This window comes from Plectrocnemia conspersa, unplaced genomic scaffold (genome assembly GCF_051122295.1).
Source record: "Plectrocnemia conspersa isolate PC_06_02 unplaced genomic scaffold, ASM5112229v1 ptg000013l, whole genome shotgun sequence".
NCBI lineage: Eukaryota > Metazoa > Arthropoda > Insecta > Trichoptera > Polycentropodidae > Plectrocnemia > Plectrocnemia conspersa.
In genome coordinates, this window is record NW_028277177.1 from 1,574,358 (window position 1) to 1,594,309 (window position 19,952).

The 19,952-nt window shown below is 32.3% G+C and overlaps 1 protein-coding gene across 2 annotated transcripts in view; it reads right to left on the reverse strand.

The window, feature by feature from the left end:
- The window catches only part of LOC148226913 (uncharacterized), a 59,905-nt gene that overhangs the window by 7,725 nt on the left and 32,228 nt on the right, over nt 1-19,952 (reverse strand). The window contains exon 2 of one of the 2 annotated variants that reach the window (XM_088202192.1): nt 8,163-9,437. In XM_088202192.1, coding sequence (XP_088058318.1) covers nt 8,163-8,651 — 489 coding nt within the window. In that variant the 5' untranslated portion in view covers nt 8,652-9,437. Of the gene's footprint in view, nt 1-3,363; nt 3,725-8,162; nt 9,438-19,952 lie in introns of both variants that reach the window. The other variant, XM_088202193.1, reaches the window with a different exon arrangement.

The window sequence follows — 19,952 nt, forward strand, 5'->3', positions numbered from 1 at the left end:
TATAACAAAGTATGGAAGTTAAACGTCACATTATATCAAATGGAAAAAGATACGTGATATAAGTTAAATTCATATTTTCCATGATCCTCTACGACTTGTTTATGTTGATATTAATTTTATCCCTTTGCATCATTGATTTAACTAATGAAAAGTTCCTATACGAAATAAATTCAATACACAAAATAAATCATCATTATTCCGTTCAACCAACAGCATTCCATGATTTAATGTTATGATCTGATATCTGTCGTGAAATCAGGCAGACGATTGACAGTTCAGAATCCAATTTGCATTGCTATCAAATTCCAGTGATTGTATGTATGTGCTTTGCCCGGAAAATCGAATTATAAGAGAAAAACTATGTTTGAGTTACTGTGATGTGTGTATTATTGGTAAAACAGTGTTACAACGAAAGCGATGCCGATAAAGTGCACAAGTAGGTATCCAAGCGATAGCAGTCGCGAGTACGCAGGTTCACGAGGTCGACCAGGTTCAATCGACCTGTACGCCGTACATATGAAATATTTAACGATTCGCTTTCTCTTCCCTGGAAAAAGTGCTATCTGCGAAAAGGAATCCGAGGGGCCGCGTCACTTCGCACCTGCCACCCCATTTTGTTTGGCGAACAAGGCGGGCGGTAAACACACTTGGAGAAACCGAATCGCCGCGGATGATGGATTGCATCGATTATCCGTTCGTTTCGACCTCATAAATGGCAATTTAGGACCCGACACATTTTAGCATGACCTTAAATGGCTGTGGAAAACTGCAACACCTACAATCGAACAGGAAAAACTTGTCTTTTAAAAATTGTTATATAACACCGAGGAACGCTACTTTTTATAATACCAATATTAACGGTGTTTCGAAAAACTTTGCAGAGATATTTGTAAGATAAATTTGCTGTAAAGTTTGTTCGTAATCTGATAAGAAATCTTACCATGCCAACGAAATCAATTGTATTCCAAATATATTATATTTGATTCGAGAGAAGAAGAACTAATTTTATTTTATAGTGGTATTTTTTGTAAGCATAAAATAATGTTATTCTATATTTTCGTCAACCATTTAAAAAAAAATAGCATAAAATCCTTATTAATCCTCTTTTTCTGTAAATATAGCAAGTAAAAATGTATTCTGGTTCGTGCAGGCGTAAAATCGATTTTCCACAATGTTATTTCCACTATGTTAACTGAAATACTAGATTCTAAAGATACAAAGGTACGAAAAAAATGAAATAATATTTTTTTTTTGCAATGATTTGTAAATTGAGTTTCATTTCTTGTAATTTTAAAAATATCCATTTTCTTTCAAAATGGCTATCAAGCTAAGCTAAAATATTTAAAATGTGTCAATTTCAGCAAATAGTTTCATTAAAAAAAAAAGAGATAGTTTTAGTTTATGAATTTTTTTTATATATATTTAATTTCTATTATTTTAACGTTATTATGAATTTTTCAATGTTTTGAATTGCCTCCATTTTGCTACAAACTAGCGGATAAGACTATAGTACTTAGCTAAGATATACAGTTAATTTTACAAAATAGTTTTATGGATAGTTGCCCTGGTTTACAATGTAATTTTAATGAAGAGACGGTATCATGACGTCAGGCGAGTATCGGCGATTGTGAAGCTTAGGAGGTGCATTTTTGTTATTAATATGCGAGTCATCGCTAGACAATGCATAGACGAAATTGTCAAAAATGATATTTGTCTGCCACATTATTTATGTTGAAATACCTATTTTTAATAAATTAACCATGAAATGCTAAAATTGTGCATTAATTATGCTTTAAAGAAAGAATATTTTTTTAAAAATGTTTTGAGGATAAGTTGGGAGAAATTCTAACGTAAATGATAATTTACAGAGTATAAATCATATATTAATTTTAATTATAAAGTACTGCAGATCCGGATCATAGTTAAGGTAAATGCTGGAAGATTTTAAATTTAACATATCCGAATATAAATTTAAAATAACAATTACGTCTTACAGGATAAATAACATGATTTATAGAGCTTGGAATATTAAAATATAATTAAATCGTAATATTTTAATTACTGATGTGAAATAAAAAACTACGCTATTATTTGACAATGGATTTTAAAGTGCAGGGTGGTTTTTAATTTTATCCTTGTTTATATTGTTGTAGTAGATATATAAATAGGTGACATCACGACGTCTGATAGAGACTGGTAATGACGGAGTTAAAGTCATGTCGTGAGTTTTTGTTGTTGTTATGCGAGTCATCGCTAGACAATGTTGTCGAAAGTTTATATTTTGAGTTATCTAATTTTTAATAATTCACTCCTGAAATGTTGAAAGTGTGCATTTACTTATACTTTAAAAAGAGAATAATATTTTTTAAATAATGATATGTGGATAATTAAATCTCGAAAAACGTCAATAATATTTTTTTAAGTAGTAGTTAGGGGGGAATCTCCTATGTGGACCATTTAAATCGAGTCTCTTTACAAAATATATGTATTTAAATATTGAAATATAGTCTAGAATACTTTAATTACTAATGTGAGATAACAATTATTGTATTTTGAATTAAATATTTTTTATTTTTTTGATGTGTCAAATTTTATTTATTTTATAAATTTAGTCATGGATTTGTTTAAATAAATCATTGCCAGAATAAATATGTTTTTTTATTAATAATATGTTTTCTATCATCATTGGATTCGTGTTTTTGCATAGATTAAACAGTAAAAGAAATTTTGATCTGTGTAGCTGGTTAAATTTCATAAAATTAAATAAAATAGTTTTAAGGGTATTTATTTTTATTTTTCTAATTATGAACACTTGACTTAATTATGTGTTTCATATTTTTTAGATAAAGGAAGTTCCTATTATCTGAAAACTGTTTAGAGAGTATCCTTTACAAGCAAGAGAGATTACATATTTAGTGTAGCTTAAATTGGTTTCGATAAGCTGTATTCTTTTTTTGTTAAATAGCCTATATATTCATGCATTCTGCCTGTGCTTACAAACATTGAAACGAAATACAGCAGTGACCGAGAGATTAGCAAACTCAGAAGTGGGCCAGTCGTGTACATTGAGACGGTGAAAACTGACGAACCCAAAAAAGTGCTACAATGCGGACAGATAGACACATGGACGTACGACGTCGAAAACAGAGAAAAAATGTGCGAAGGAAGCCCGCAATCGTCTCGTAACATTTTTCATTGCCGTCGCTTAATTATTAATATTTTGATTTGGTGCGAAGGAGCAATACCTAAGATTACCAGCCCTTGTAAAATTTTGAACAGTATGCATAGTTAACGACCGGAGGAGATTTGATGCGGCGGCGTGCTTTAGTTGAGTAAGAGTATACACCAATTGCTAGGACATACCCATGACTGGGGCGGATACCTCGGGAATGGCCCGATCTCCTTGGTGGCTACATTGCTCGGCAACTCGTTCTTAAAGCCCCTTTTGAGCCTCTCCTGCCTGCGCATCCGCTGTTTCGACCTGATCATCAACGCCGCCTGCATTCTGGCAGACAGCGGAGGTCATACGCCGATAACAGACAGTGTTAGAGGACTTGGCTAATTGGGTACATTCTACCGATCTACACAGTCCTAAATGGAAGCATCTGGACCGGTCGCTACGTCGAGCGACCTTTTCTTCTCGACTTGAACGCCGTCAGCCACTTTTCGTCCTTTTTCTTCATCGTACTACCGTTTCGTCGAGACACTGACACTGGAACTCCATCTGAAAAGTTGTTCTAAGTTCGTTTCTAATGCCGCTTCTGCGCTCGAGACCGTTTCGGCTACTTTTTTGATGCCCGATTCCGAATTCGCCACCGGTTGCCAGCATGCAAACTTCAGATTAGTCGCAAATCGCCGATAAAATTATCAAGATAGCGTCGCGCACGAATGCAGATGAAAAAACTATCACAAAATCAGTGTTGCCACCTGTTTCGCGAAAATTTTAAAAGGGGAGTAATCGAAGACTTTACGAACAAACCGCTTAAATTCAAAATCAAAAAAGATCAACCGATTAACATAAATTGTGTTGTAAAATTTTACATTTATTTATTTATTTGTTATAAATATGCCCAATATTATGTCACACAAATATTAAATCGGTGGCAATCTTTAAAAGCATATCATCCCCATAACAAAATCATCGATCCTTTGCGCACTTGCTAATCGTGCATGACCAAGAGAAAGATTCCCTTAAGAAAATGGCGATTCAAAATGAACGCATAAATAAAACAAATCTACAATAAGTCTATAATAAGTATATAATAATCACACACCTGCAGGGAAACGAAAATTGAGAAAACAACTTTATCGAGAGAACGGCTTCTGGTTGAGAAGCCGTTCTTTCGATAAAGCTGCGTATTTATTAGAGCACCCTTTAAGCTTAGGGAATTCCGCAGGGCAATGAGATATAATAGACGATTGTAGATCGATTATTTTCCAGCAGCTTCAGATCTTTTTGTGAAGACATAGAATCCGCACGTCAGCTAATATAATAATATTTTTAGTTTTGAATTGATAAAAGTAGAATGAGCAGAGGACCCAGATTGGATTCTTGAGGTACTCTAGAGTAAAAAAATACTCAATAAAATAATACCAAAGGCTACATACTGATGGCAGGCATAATTATCAATATCAATCGAGAACAATTTCATAACAAACATTGTTGAATGTTTTTTGAAAATTGGTATAGACTACATTAACCTGAATTTTAGAATTGTCACTGGCTACGAAAGGCATAAGAGATGACTGTCAGTGGAATGTTGCAAATATTGTCAAGCAAGAGTGATTATGTATAGTGAATTAGCACCTCACCTTAGTACTCAATAAAAATCTAATAATATCCAATTAAGGATTAGAATCAGTAATGATTGAATAAAAATGTTAAGAAGTAAAAACAATTAGGAAGGAGGTATTGCACTTTATAACAAAGTAAAGAAAATATTGATGTTATCCTAAAGCTTAAAAATTTCATTTATGACAATCACTTTCACTAAACATCGATTTTTTCGCATCTAAATATACAGTTAATAATTAGTTCAAGGCATTATCTGATAATATTTCTTTTTAAATCGAAAGAAAAACTCGCCTCAGTCAATTTGCAACGTTTTGTCGAAATGTTTTTGAGCATATCGCCGTCACGGTCGGTCAAATCGACGAACTGACCCATTTTTAAAGTAAAAAACGACACCGATGCATTAAATTGGTTAACGAACTCGACGGCCACATGAAACCCTGAGTATAATATTATACTTCAGATCTAGAGAGAAAAATCAATCGCCCCTTTTTAGCGCTTTTCGTCAAAGATAAGCGTAAATATCCGTCACGCACCCCTCGAATCGCGGCTAATTCGACAGTGTTTTCCGGCCGAATATTATGTCATTATCAGATTTTAGCGCCACTGAGACGCTAACGTGTCAAATCATCAACGCCCAAACTAAATTTAGCGAGTGACGGGGTAATATTGAACGTCAATTTTTCACCCGCGCACTTTTGCAGCATTTCAACAATATCACCGCGCATAATTATTTCAATTATTGTCGGTTTATACTTTGGTTAAACGCAAGCGGCGCGCGTGACGTTAGAAACGCTGCGAGAGCGTGTTGTGGCCAAAAAGCGCGCACGTCGTTTTTTCACGCTTCCGCCGGAAACCGAAAAGTTCGATCGTCGGACAATCGACGCGTATCGATTATGCCATTTGAAAGCGGAACGTCACGCGTAAACTTCAAAGAGGTCAGACCGGTGGAAAAAATCAATTCCAGCGAAAAAACGACACGTTAGACACGTTATGTACGTCGATCGGGTGAAATTTAGCATATGCATATCGGTGCAAATGCAGCTTTATGCGCGACCTCGAGGGAATCGCAGCCGAGAGCGTGTCAATTTGCTATCTCACCATCTCCGAACGACTATTCCTTCGTGCCGCACTATAGCGTCGCTTTCGTATCGAATTTTCAATCTGCGCCAACCGAATCATATTAATAACGTAATCCGATTAAAGAAACCCCATTCGACTGGTTAACCTTTGCCTTATTACAGAATTAAAAACGTCATTCTTCATAATTTAAAAGTAATGTATTCTGTGCAGTTAAACGGTTTGTTCGTTAATAACACACGCAATGTTACGTCTTCATACAAAAAATATATTCAAATATCTTTGATATTTATAAATCGGCCTTAACAATTCAATTTTCGTCTTACCTTAAAATAAAAACGTTAAAAGTCAAACTTTCAACACGTACTACGGTAGCTTTTACAAAGTCACAATAATTACCGTCCATAAATCATCGCTAGCTATTATCGAATTGCACGCAAACTTGTTTTTTTTGCGAGGTAATATCGAACGCGTATCGTATGAAACATCACTAACAATAATTAGTAATGTTCCGTACGAGCGCTGTCAAAAAAAGCGCTAACGACGAGCGCTAAATTGAGATACACACAATTGTACAGTTTCGAGTAGGGTTCGATTCTGGCCGACTGTGTGTTTTACAAAGTTCGAGTTTTTTCCCGTGTATATAAAAAAATCAATGTATACGTGGCTGATGTCACACGTTCGCATGTCGCACAACAACAGCCGTCGGCTAAAACGCGCGATGTTCTTATTTTAATTAGTCTGTAGCAAACGATTTTAGAGTTTCTATTGTCGATTGTTGCATGCAGAGAAACAACGGGTCTATTTTTGGGCACTTTTCGTGTCGAGAAACACCAGTGATTCGCCTCGGGGCGAAGGTCCGAGTCGTAATTTTCATTATGACCCTTTTCCGTGAATTCAAAAGGGAATTTCACTTTTAAAAATATTAAAATGACTTTTTAAATTTATTCAATACGCTAACAACTAAAATCGTATTGTTACAATAGATTCATTTAGTGGTTAAATTAGAAAAAAAATAATTGTGATCGTTAAAATAAGGTCAACTTTTTATATTAGTCGTAAAATAAACTTCACAACTTCAGGTATATACATATGTGTAATCTATGCACGCACCTTAAATGTATTTTTTTTACATTTTAATTTAAGACTATAATCGATTGACTAGTCTAAATAAATACAGATTATTATATTATATTAACATATTTTAACGCCCTATATATAATTATGGTTATTCTGACATAAGAAAAACAATAGTTAGAGTAATCGAATTATTTTTATTTATGCACGAGTGCTTTATATACCATATTGTTTAAGCTTAGAATATATAATATACGTATCTAATAATGCTACTCAATCAATCACACACATATACGAGGGATGCTTACAAAGTTCTAGGAATTTTATTCTGCTATTCAATTAGCAGACGGATCGTATGCGTTTAAGAACAAGTCTTGAAATGCTTACTATTTATTACGCAATTACAAGATAGCATATTTGCAGTTTTATAAAAGTTTAAGAGATTCTGCATGATCGCTCAATGACGAAGGTTCATACACTATTCAAGCTAACGTTTAGATTTATATTTTTTAGATCATTTAATGTGAAACCATGGATAAGTGAAAAAGTCGTAGTAATTTCAAATATAAGTTCCATCGTAGAATGTGGAATAAATATAAACTAGGTACTTGGCATGAAAATGACGATGGTTTGAGGAGCTCTAATCTAGTGATTTTAATCTTTAAAAAAAGCCACGTTTTCGACCAATGTGGATAGTGATGAGCTAAAAACGTTTCACGTTAACACTTTTCCAACAATATTGAACCATTTGAAATAAACAGGATACAGAACTATTTTTTTAATTATAATGTTTCACGCGTGAGACGTGGACATTCAATAAACGGGTTGAAACCACTTGCGAAAAATATCTGAACAAAGATACGGTCGGTGTCAAATACAACTTCTGGCCTGTTTCTGCTCCGAATCATATTTATATATAGTGATCACGATATTCTGAGTTTGTGATCGTATATTTTTTGCAGATTGCCTTTTAAACGGCAAATATTAGACCACTTGACAAACTGTGATCTAGAAGTGACTAGGAAATCTGTGCGGTTGACTCTTACCAATAGCGCTCATTTTGCGTAGATCCGCAAAAATTCAAAGAGCGATGAGTGGGTTCTTTATAAAAGTTATTCGAAAGGGGTCTACAAAAGCATATTTTTACATGAAAATGAGACAATTCCTAGAACTTCGAGGGTTTGTACAAACACTGAATACGCGTAACTAATACCTCGCAAACGGCGTAGGGTACGTCCGTGCTCCCGAAGGCGACGATCCTGTCCGTGGGAGTCCTCTGTAGCTTGGACTCCCAATGGGGACACGTGTAAGCTCTGGGAGGACTACCCACCGGCTGGGGACCGTGCTGGTGGAGGTGATGGAGGTGGTCGCGATTGGGCCCCACGACTCCGGGCTCCAGGCCCGGGTCCGAAGGCAGTTCGTGTGCCGACCTGCTCGGCCTGAGCCCCGGAGGGTCATTCTCGCCTCCCCTGAGCGTGAGCGACCTCGAATGATGCAAGGATTCGCCGGGAGGGGCGAGGGACTCCGCATGTTTGTGGTAGTTTTCTGGCAGGTGGTGAAACTGCTTGCTCTGGGGTTTCTCGGTAGCCTTGTGCGCGGGCTTTGCCTTAGCGGCGGGCTTTTTGGCACCCCCCTTGATCAGCGCCTTGTTCTGGCGGGCCTTTCTGCTGGCGATGGAGGCACCGCCGGCGGCCGCGTACATTTCGACCGCTCTACGATCCCTCCGAGTCGCCCATCGCCCGCTCTGCTATAGGGCTACCGATGCAAATCCGATTAAACGCCGGCAACCCTACACTATATATTGTCTTCCGTCTAACGATGTATACATATAATTTATATATTTCTCAACAATGATTATGTATTTTGATTAATTATACAATTATGAACAACTAATTGAACGATTATCCAGTCTAAGTTTGACAACTCGCGTAGCGTATTGCTTTTATTTTTATTCAAGTTTCAGTTCCGCAATAAAAACGTTGGCAGAGAGAGCTAAAAGGCGCTATTTAAACGTAGCGCCTTAAATCGACCACCTCGTTAATAAGACACGAAAGGATATCTCGTCGCGCACAATATATCGCTAATATTGCTCTAAACAGGATTCCGACTCGGAGGGGTTTCGATACACGGAAGAACCACGAATGAGAAGATTGTATAGCAAGAGACCCTGTCCGATTGTGAAAAAATCACCGAAAAAACCAAATCTTTTGTATACTAGTCATAAATTTAATAATGTATAATGTATAAAAAAATCAACAATTTTTGTGTAAACAGTCGCTCGAAATCAATTATTGTTATTTTATTTATTATCACTATCGATTATTACTGTTGTTCCGTATCGTTTTATACCGCGCCGAGAATCGAGCCCCCAGAGCTTGGGTCAGGAAGTGTCGAGATTCTGGAAAAGAGTCGAAAAGATCGATTCTGGAGGACGAGGAAGGATCGAAGGCTGTCTTCCAACCGCCGTCGTCATGCGGAGTCGCCGTTTCTGCAAAAAAAATACAACAACCCACATTTTCATAATTAAATCGCAAAAGGTGGATTTAGTGCCGAATCGGCGCTATATTAGCGCTTAACTGCCGCCAAAACGCCAAATTAATATCAATTACATATCGCGTTATTGCGGAAACGATTGCGATAAATCGAATCGCGCGTTTCCGTTTAATTAATATCTGCAAAAGTAAATACATAAATAATGTACTGGGAGAAAATCACCTCGATATCGGAGGTTACGTTTTTTTACGACCGCGCACGACATTTCTCAGACGCTATCGGCGTTTATGGACGCGACGACTAGCTCTTACGACTGTCGCCAGCTCGTCGATATGACGGCGCGGTAACTCCATTCGAGGCTAAACGTTTAGCGCCCAGGAGCTAAACGTATTAAGTCGTCAAATCGCATCTTAAGACTCGAAACTTGTTTACATATGAATATATTTTAACCTATTTATTATTTTAACCTATTTATACAAAACTAAAAAAAATATTTCAATATAAATAAATAATAAATTTACAGTATCACTCTATGTAAACAAAGCATTGATTAGTTTATCCAAACTTTTTTAATCAAACTTGTTATTGTTAGATATTATCATTGCATATTATTAAAAAAAGCTCAATTAATTTCATTGTCAATAAAAATATATTGATATTGTGTGCAACATAGTACAATAATATACACGATTCAGAATCTCTTTCGGTAATATTTATAAGTAAGATAGAGATGGCAATATTTGAGTTGCACCTTTATGATTCAACTTACAAGACAAGGCACTTAAATACAATCGGTATAACCATCGTAAATTTGTTCATTTTTTTACATTTTAAACAATTTTATAAAAAGTATGTATGTTGAAAGTTATTTGTTATTATTCATTTTTTAAAGTCTTAGGATATATATATATGCGTATATGTTTGATATATTTTTTACATTTCAACTATGATTAAAAAGCAGACACAGCAATAAAAATACATTTGGAAACAAAGTTTTGATCGGTATTATCAAATATGGACTTTTTAGTAAGGTGTAAAAAAAAACAACGAAATAGTTGAAAAAAGTATATAATGAGCATATTCAGCAAAAGCAGACAAATGAAATACTTTTTGAAAATGCTGCCTATAATAATTTCTAAAGTAATTTCTGAACAGATTATATACTTTTATGTAATTTTTCAATTAAAAGTTTCATCGCTCGAAAATGGAATTTCTATGGGAGTCAGATGTATCATGTTTTTGACATTCTTATATAGCATGTTTTTAACATTCTGACTAACCATAGTATTTTTAATTTAAGAATTTGTGCAAATGATTTAACATAAACTTAAGACATAAAATAATGTTTTAGTTATAGTTTTGGTATTAAATACAGCGGTGTAATCAAAATTAAATTAATTTTTACTAGAGATAAATATATTTTTAATCATCATCCCATAATAAAATTTAAAAATATTTATATACAGACCTATATTCGGAAATTGCGGAAAAAAGAGACTCAATTATTTTGACCGAACGTAGACAAGCTTTTCCATGGCTCCTAATAAGTGAACGGGGTAGTAGTATAATATTAAAATCGAGCGTGAAATCGCCTAGATTACTGCGACAAAATTTTTTGCAATAATTTGCTGAAAGCACACTAAATAAATTGCGTTATTTAGTAAGTTTTCTTATTGCCGACATTATACAAATCCGAACTGAGTGGACATATATTAATTAGTTTAAAACGCTTTAAAAAATGATCTGAACAAAAGATACTATCCATACATATCGATAGGTCCCTGAAACTTATATTATGGATTGCAATTATTTTATTTTTTATTCATCTTAAAAATATAGCCTATATAGACAATAACAAATAATCTGTTTCTGCCCCAAATCGTCGCATTGGCCGGATGTCTAAATCCTTCCCCTAATTATCACAAAGTATATTAACAAGAACACGCATTAATAGTCATTAATGGTTTGGCTATTGACGTGAAAAGTCGTTGATATCATAAATGTAAAAGTTCATTGAGTGTGCGAATTTCAAAATAACTATTTTAGTTATGTATGTACTGTAGCATTATGTACGTATTTCAGGGGTGAAAAGTGCTGAGCAATAGTTTATCGGCGATTTTTATTAGCTTTGATTGTACAGTACACAATGTAGATGATTGATACACCGACCGATTGAAATTGTTGTTTAACACACAATAACTTGCAAATTCCGGCTTTTGTACTGACGATAAATTGGACTTTAATATCACAAATGGCCTTGTACCTAAACGCAATGCAACTTTTATATTTATTGAGATTCGCAAAGAAGAGTGCTCAATAGCAGTCGATACTGTCGTGATTGAAAACAGTGAAAGTTCAAGTTATTAAATATTGATATTTTCCACTTCGTTATCTCGCGACCGAAATGGTAGTAAAGGCCGATCCGCGTTATTTATAAAATCATATCTGACTTTAAAATCTATGCCTAATGCCTCTCTTTGCTTGCGTGATTCCAACGATCGAACGGCCGAAATAGGAATCAATTAAAAAGGCCCACTAAAAATAATAGTTAAAAAAAAAATTCGCCAAACGGCGCTACTGAGGTTGAGGTTCGCTTATCTCGAGATTCAACTGAGGACATTATCTGGAAAGTACTGGAGGGATGCCAAAGAGGGTATGAAGACATTATGTTCCATATCGCGACAAGGATATGTACCGTGACCTGGAAAACGTGTTTGAATTACAATGAACGATTTTTTTTAAAAGGGGCGGTTCATAATTTTCTAGCTTCTCACATATCAAATTTATTGGTATACTTTATCATCGCCAACCGACTGATGATAAAAATGTAGTTAAATGGTTAAATCGCGCTATAATAAAATTATAAAAAAAATATGGGACTACACCTTTTTCATTAATATCAAAACGAGAGGTTTAAATGGGTCAGAGAAGATTATGATCATAAAGGGAGTCATTTGATGTTTCTATACACGAAAATGTAATTTCGGCGTCAACGTTTCATTGCGAGATAATCTAATGTAAAAATAAAGTAATTACCATTATCACAGGCACTTTAGAAACCCAAACATTGAACTTAAAATGGCTTTGAATTGGGCTCGAAATTGAGAATTTAACAAAGCTGAAAGTTACATATTTGCAGTCGGTACTTATGTTAAACTAGCATAATACCCGTTGAAAAATCAACACAAGTTACATAATCAGTTAAGGTAACTTTCAGTTGATTATTCTAATATTGAGATTGTCAGTAATAAACCATGTATGTTAAAGTAATATAAATTAACAATTGACCTTACTTTTATGAGAAATACGACACGCACAGGTTTAAGATCGAACGACTCAGCCTACGTGTAAAATCGGCTAGTCTTTTATGTATAATATACTTTAAATTGAAATTTATGCTTCTAATAAAATGTAAATTTTATATTTATATTTATATTTGAGTTTGCTTTTATCATCTTTATTTAATTCTACTGTGAAAATAACAACGTTCTTTGTTATTAAAGTGTATTTATGATAAGTTAAAATGTTATTTTGGATAATTATTAATGTCCGCAATTGCGGAAAGCTTTTTAAAACTGCATTATTTTAAGCTTAACTTCATATATTAAACATTTCACCGCATCTGAAATTAAATTGTTATATATTAAACTAAATAAAATTTAAATTGTTATATCATATATTAAATTAAATAAAATTTTAAATAATTTACTTAATGCGCTACAACAAAGTAAACACAATCAACAACTATTATGTATATAAGTAGTAAGACCTCAGATTAAAATCAGTGATAATTTTATAATACAGCTTATAATCAATATATGTCACTCTGCATGACCTAACTCATCAGTTTGATTAGGAAAATCTAGGAAAACCTAATCTGTGATGTTCGATCGAAATTATACATATATATAATAATCACTAATTTCGATCTCACAGATACGATGCTGATAGTTTAATATGATAGATTTATCATGCTATTTAAGTCAAATATAGAAAAAATATTAATCAAAAACAACTTACATATTATGTAGTCAATACATTTTTGTCAAAAATAATATATGTAAATAGCTTGATAAAAATACAGTTTCAAGCAATACAAGTGTCAATACTCTGTTTAGAAATCACAGTCAGTAAGCAGCATTACACAAAAGCATGTATTGGTCTAATTTTGCAAAATATACCATCAAATAGTGTGTTTTTAAACTATTTAATTGTTTTCATTTTACGCCTATTTAGAAAGGGTATGTTTGAGAATACCGTTTCTTTTGACCAATTGATGCAATATTTTTGTGTGTTATGTGCTATATTCTGCTTTTAAAAAAGGTTGAAATGCAATAAACGAGATTTGTCACAGTTATAAAAATCATGTAATTTTTATTCTCATAGGCCATTTTCGACATACAATTTCTATATATTTAAAAAGTTACTATTTTAAGATGTGTATGAAGATATTTTCCGATTTATATAAAGAAAACATATATTTTATCGCGTTAGTAATTTTACGAGTCTTTCATCAAGAAATGTATATTCCTTTTAAGGCAATGAAATAATTACTAAATTGTACCATAAAGCAATACGTTTAAAGATTTTTGCAGGATACCGATACGTATTATATTTTCACAAAATAGATTTTTCGTAAAGTTTTCAATATGATTAAAAATATGGGTTTGTTAGTTGTAAAGAGAAAAAAATACAAATATATTCTAATAATCAAATAATTCATTCACTTTTTATGTAATATTCTAATAGTTGAAAACTACAAATAATTGGAAACCCTACTTAGAAGGGGACGGAGAAGTGGGCAAAAAGTATTTTGTTCAAAAAAGAATGTTGTGTGAAAATGTTTTAGGCATTTTGTATTCATAATACAGTAAATATCTTTTGCTTACGTTACTTACTTATTTTGATTTTTATTAAATTGTGAATAGCATTTTTGTAAATAGCAAATCTTATTTTTATAAATAGCACTTCTTAATTTATAAGTAGCAAATATTAAATAAAAATATAAAATAATAATAAAAATGGCAAATATTTATTATACTAGCGCTGTATAAATAGCAACAAAATATTATATAGGTAGCAAAAAATATTCTTTCTCTAAAATTAAGCAAAAATAGTAGGGAATTTTTTTGTTTTATTTTATTTAATAATTTTGTAATTGTAATTCTAAGTTGTTTTATTTTTAAGCTTTTTATATAAAATTTTAAAATTTCATAAGCAATTTATTTATTTTGGCCAAATTAAAAAAAAATGTATGGATATTGCTACGTTTACAAATAATTATTAAATGAGATAGAAATAATGTTTTCCAAAGATGGGCGATAAAAAATTTTGTCTTTGAAAAATGGATCATGAGTCAATTAACCCAATGTGTTACAACGTGGTAAATATAATACAAATAAGAGCTAATAAACCAGTAGTGAGACATCCGACTGAAATTAAAGTCTGTATAAAAATGACATCTATTTTATGATGTATTAACTACTTTTATAGCATACAGTCAAAAGAGATAAGATGAAAAAAATGCAATAAAAGCGAGTATTTTTAAAACAATATTACGACTAACAATATTATGGATATCTAAACTTAATTTTGACTATTAGGAGAGCGCAAAAAAAGTCAAAAATTCACGACAAAAGCAATAAAATCGTGCCGTCACCGTCGTAGTGAAAGATAGTTTCCTCATGAGAGATAATTTGGCTTAGTTTATATTTTAGACTTGACCTAATGAAAGTTCTAAAACTATCATTAGTTCTTTTTTTTAATATTTCGTTTTCATTATAAAACATTATAGTATTTCATTTTTTGGGATAAATTCGAGACTGTTTTATTTACGATTTTCTTTGAAAGATAACCCGAGAATTTCTGGTTGGGAATCAGGGTGTGGGGTTAAAAGCCAGTGAATAGTCGTTTTCTTAAAATTTTGATTTCATTAAGATTTATAACACTTCATTAAATAACAAATTCTAAATTCAAGGGGGGGGTAAATGCTTTCACTCCCTCCCCCGCTACCTTTAAATGACGTCCCTGATCCACGAGATTCAGAAAATCTAGAAAATTTTCGATGTGACTTATAATTATCACTAATTTTGATCTTCCAGACACGATAGATTTTGCTTTCGCATTTTTGATATTTTTTTCACGTTGGTTCTATTCATTGACTGTGTTTGGCGTAGTTTGTGTTTGCCGATGCATTTTGTCACGCTTCTTGTGTTTAAAATAAAACTAAATATTTTTTATTTAAATTAATTTAAATTGATTATTACTTTTAAATGAATATATTTATCAATTTTTTTCTTAATCATTAAATATAATTAAATAAAACACGTTAGACGAGTGGTGTAAATCTCCGACTATTGACTAGAAATACCTGTGTTCGAATCCCATATTTTTTATTGATGTTTTTAAATTCCTATCGTGCTTGGGAGACCGCAATTAGTGATTATTATATAATTATGATTCCAATCGAGCGAAAATCTAGGTAAATCTTATCTATGATAGATAAGATTTACCTATATTTTCCTAATCTCACGGATGAATATCGTGATGATTAATTAAAACTTGCTAGGTCGTACACATCTAGTATTGAAAATATTCTAATTAGCTCATAGAAAATATATTAAATGTATGAAAATAAAAAATAAAAATTAATTATATTTATTTACTAAATTGTGCAATTATTGTAAATTAATTAAATCTAAAAAATATATATTTCAGATTAAACTACATTTAAATTAATTATTAAATATATTAATCATATAATATAATTTAATCTATTTAGTAAATTGACGAACAAGAAAACAATTCTAGATAAATAGATAAAACTAAATATTTATTTAGTTTTTAACGAGAATGCTTTGTCTATATGAAGGGCTTATGAATAGTTTAAACTTGTTTAGGACCGCAAATAAAACGAAGATGAATGGAAAGGTTTAGCACATCGACCAACATAGTCGTCATTTTGAGTGTAAAACGAATAGCAACCAGATTTGTCATTGAATATCTAGAATTGTTTCAACACACCATACCAGGTGACAACACAGAGGAAATAAAGACACAAATAAAAATGAAAAACAAGCAGTTCTACAAAAATCACGCTGCTAGAACAGGTATCAAAAATAATCCACGGTCAGACCCTTACTCATGACCAATTAATTAATGAGTACGTTTATTATCTATATAAGTATATTTTACGATAGACTACTTAGTTTTGCTGTAATTTCGTATTCCATTACATTAGATTTACGATATGCGACGAACTTGAAGATTCAGGGGAGGTTTCCTCTTCTTCCGGTAATAACCATAAGGTCTTATTGCTAATTTGAATTATCGCACGAGTGATTCACGATCGCATATCGTGTGTGACAGTATAAGAGGATCACGTCGGGATTTTTTTAGGAAATAATTTAACGCCAGGCAATAAATCAAACGTCGAGCAACAGTTGAACTTAAATTCGCACTTAACCAAATTGGGCATTGTGGACGTTTGAATGGATCTTTAGAGCGCGAATCTGTGGAGCCAGATCGATAGGTACGTTCAAAATATATAGCGGTGTATAATGGAACAAGAGTTTTTTCCTCAACGGCGCCGGGTCATTATGACCAATCGAAGCTGAAGCAGCACGCGATACTCCGCCATTTGCATATACCTCTCCCCGTCCATTTTGTGTGCTTTTCGACTTTTTTTACGATTTTCGCCGACCAATCCAGCGCCGCACTTTACGACTTTCCTACGCCCTTACATAATAAGAAAATCATAAATATTTAACCTCGATTTAATGGAAATTCTGCTTTATGTCAATAAAAAAAGTAAACTTTTCTGTAAAGCGTTGCATGGCAGTTATCGCAACGAAGCGATAAACCTACTAGATTTTTATCAGTTTTATCAAGTGTTGAAATTACACAACGTCGTTGCTAAACGTCTAATACTTGAAAGAACTGGGTTTGAATCCCGTAGCATTTTGCAATTTCTATGGGAGTTCTTATAATTTTGATCGCCATCGCAGTTCAGGTTTTCATAGATTTTCATAATCTCACGGATGAATATCATGATATATAATTCAATAAAATATAATTAATTAATACTTTTATTTTAGTGTGTGTAAAGCATTGAGCTAGCATCTGTCATGTAAACAGAAAGATTTGCAATAACCGCATGCACATTATCAATAATTTATTTTCTCTTATTTTAAACATGTATATTAAATCCTAATAATTTTGTTATCTCACTATTTGATACATGAGCATACGTTTTGATTTATACTGCTCATGCCCTTTACAAATGTTATGGCCAAAATATGTACTACGCAGACACAGTGGTAACCCTACGTATAATGCAACATAAAAGTAAATAAAATTATCATGTTATTAATATAATTATGACTTCACTACCATTTGCTGTTTATGGTTTTGTAATATCTGCTAAAACCATTATATTTATATAGTGGTTATGCATTTACTTTTCTACTATTTCGATATTCTCCAGTAAGCCTCTCAATTCCCATGTGCCTATTTTAGATTCTTTCCTTAAAGACTATCTTCCCCCAGACGCATATTTTCTACGTGATGCCTGGTAGATATAATTTGAATAAAAATGTAATATTTTTGAGTATTAAATGTGCTATTTTATTCTGAACTATAGGAAACGTATGTATATATAAAAGTAAGCTATATGTATTATTTATTAGTCTAGTGACCCACTTGTATTTTTTATATTAAAAGTGAAAACAATTTTGTATTTTTTACAATATGAACATTCAGGTATATTTTAGCATATTGTACCTTATAGGTAAGAAGAAGGTATAAGTATCTATGACAGCAATACGCATTAAATTAAAACTAAAATTTAATAATATTATATTATACTGATTCGTTTTAATGAAATGATCGTATAATAAAAATGTTAAAATGTAAATAATAAAATTGCTGTCTTAAAATAAATATGTCAGAGAAATACTTCTTCATCTGAAACATATATCATATTCGAGGAAATAAAAATAATGGTTAGACTACTGTGCAGTTCGTTGTATATGAGATATTAAATAAATGTTGTGAAAAGCAGGAAGAGTGAGACGAAAAATCCCGATATATAGATTAACTATTTTTTATATTATATAGTTCAAAAATAAAAACGGAACTTTAACAATTATTTTTGCCAGAAACCACAATTCTAGACAAGTATTTTAGACAGATCAGACAGAGCTGTGCAAAGAAATTTAAGAAAAAATATTATGGCAACGAAAGTTGCACCGTTGAACATATTCCCTATTTTTTCAAGAATACTCTAATATATTATTAGAATAGTTTTTAATATATAATTTATGAGTAATATATCCATTTTTACACTCTGGTATACTTACAAGGTAAACATAAATTTAATTATATTTTTAGCAACCTACATCGTTACATAAAAAATGCTGTACAATCGACAACTTATCAAGAAAAAAAGGTAAAAAATGTGTGACAATAGAAATAAAAATTAAATTATTATTCAATTGTTTTTTTAAATAGCTATTTAAAAAAAAAACAAAGGAACTTTTAAAAATATCGAAGCGGTAAAAATGTTTTTAAATGGTATATTTTTTAACATAACAATCGGACGACTCATGAATAGAAACGCTCTCTTACCCATTGCAATGATCGGGCGACTAACGTATGTAGGGCTGTTCAGAAATAAAATAATACCATTGAAATCTATCGTATAACACCATAATTAACATGTGGATATTATGACAAGGAGTAATACATTATAAATTCGGTTTTCAAGTCGACCATTTCTTTTATTTAAAAAAATAAATTTCATCATTGCAAAAATAATTTAGAAATCAATAATAATATATTAACTTTATGTACAGAAGTCTACCTAATTTTTGCGGTCTTTGCCGAAATAATTGTTTTATTCACAGAACATTGCATGTTTTATGCACAGAAGATTTTTAAATAATATAAGCGTTTCCCTTAAGGCTGTAAATAAATCCAAAATAACAAGACAGACATTTGACAATATTTTTTAATACATATGATATAATTATTAGATATATTAGCCTAGCTCGATTTGACGCAATAATTATCATATTCTTCTGTGAGATTAGAAAAATCTAGGAAAACCTAATCTGTGATGTTCGATCGGAATTAAAATTATATAATGGTAATCACTAATTCTGATCTCACAAACACATAAGTGTTTGGGAGAAATGTTCTTATTGTTTATTATAAGTAATAGCAGAATCACTGCTAAGGAAGTTGATGGCTCGTACGATCATGAAAAGCAATCTTGACAATTTAGGCGTAAAACTAAAAGCAGCTAAACTAGTTTCGAAACAGTCGTTGACCCAGAATTACTCAAAAAGGTGAAGAATTTTAGGCGTATGCTTATAACATAGATACAAAGGAACTAAAGAGCCAAGACGAACAAAGCACGCCAAGTTCGATCAAATGTCAAGGTTCTTCTTGATCGATTATTCGTCAGCTGCGAATTATTACCATCAGGTCGTACGAACAAAATAAGTAT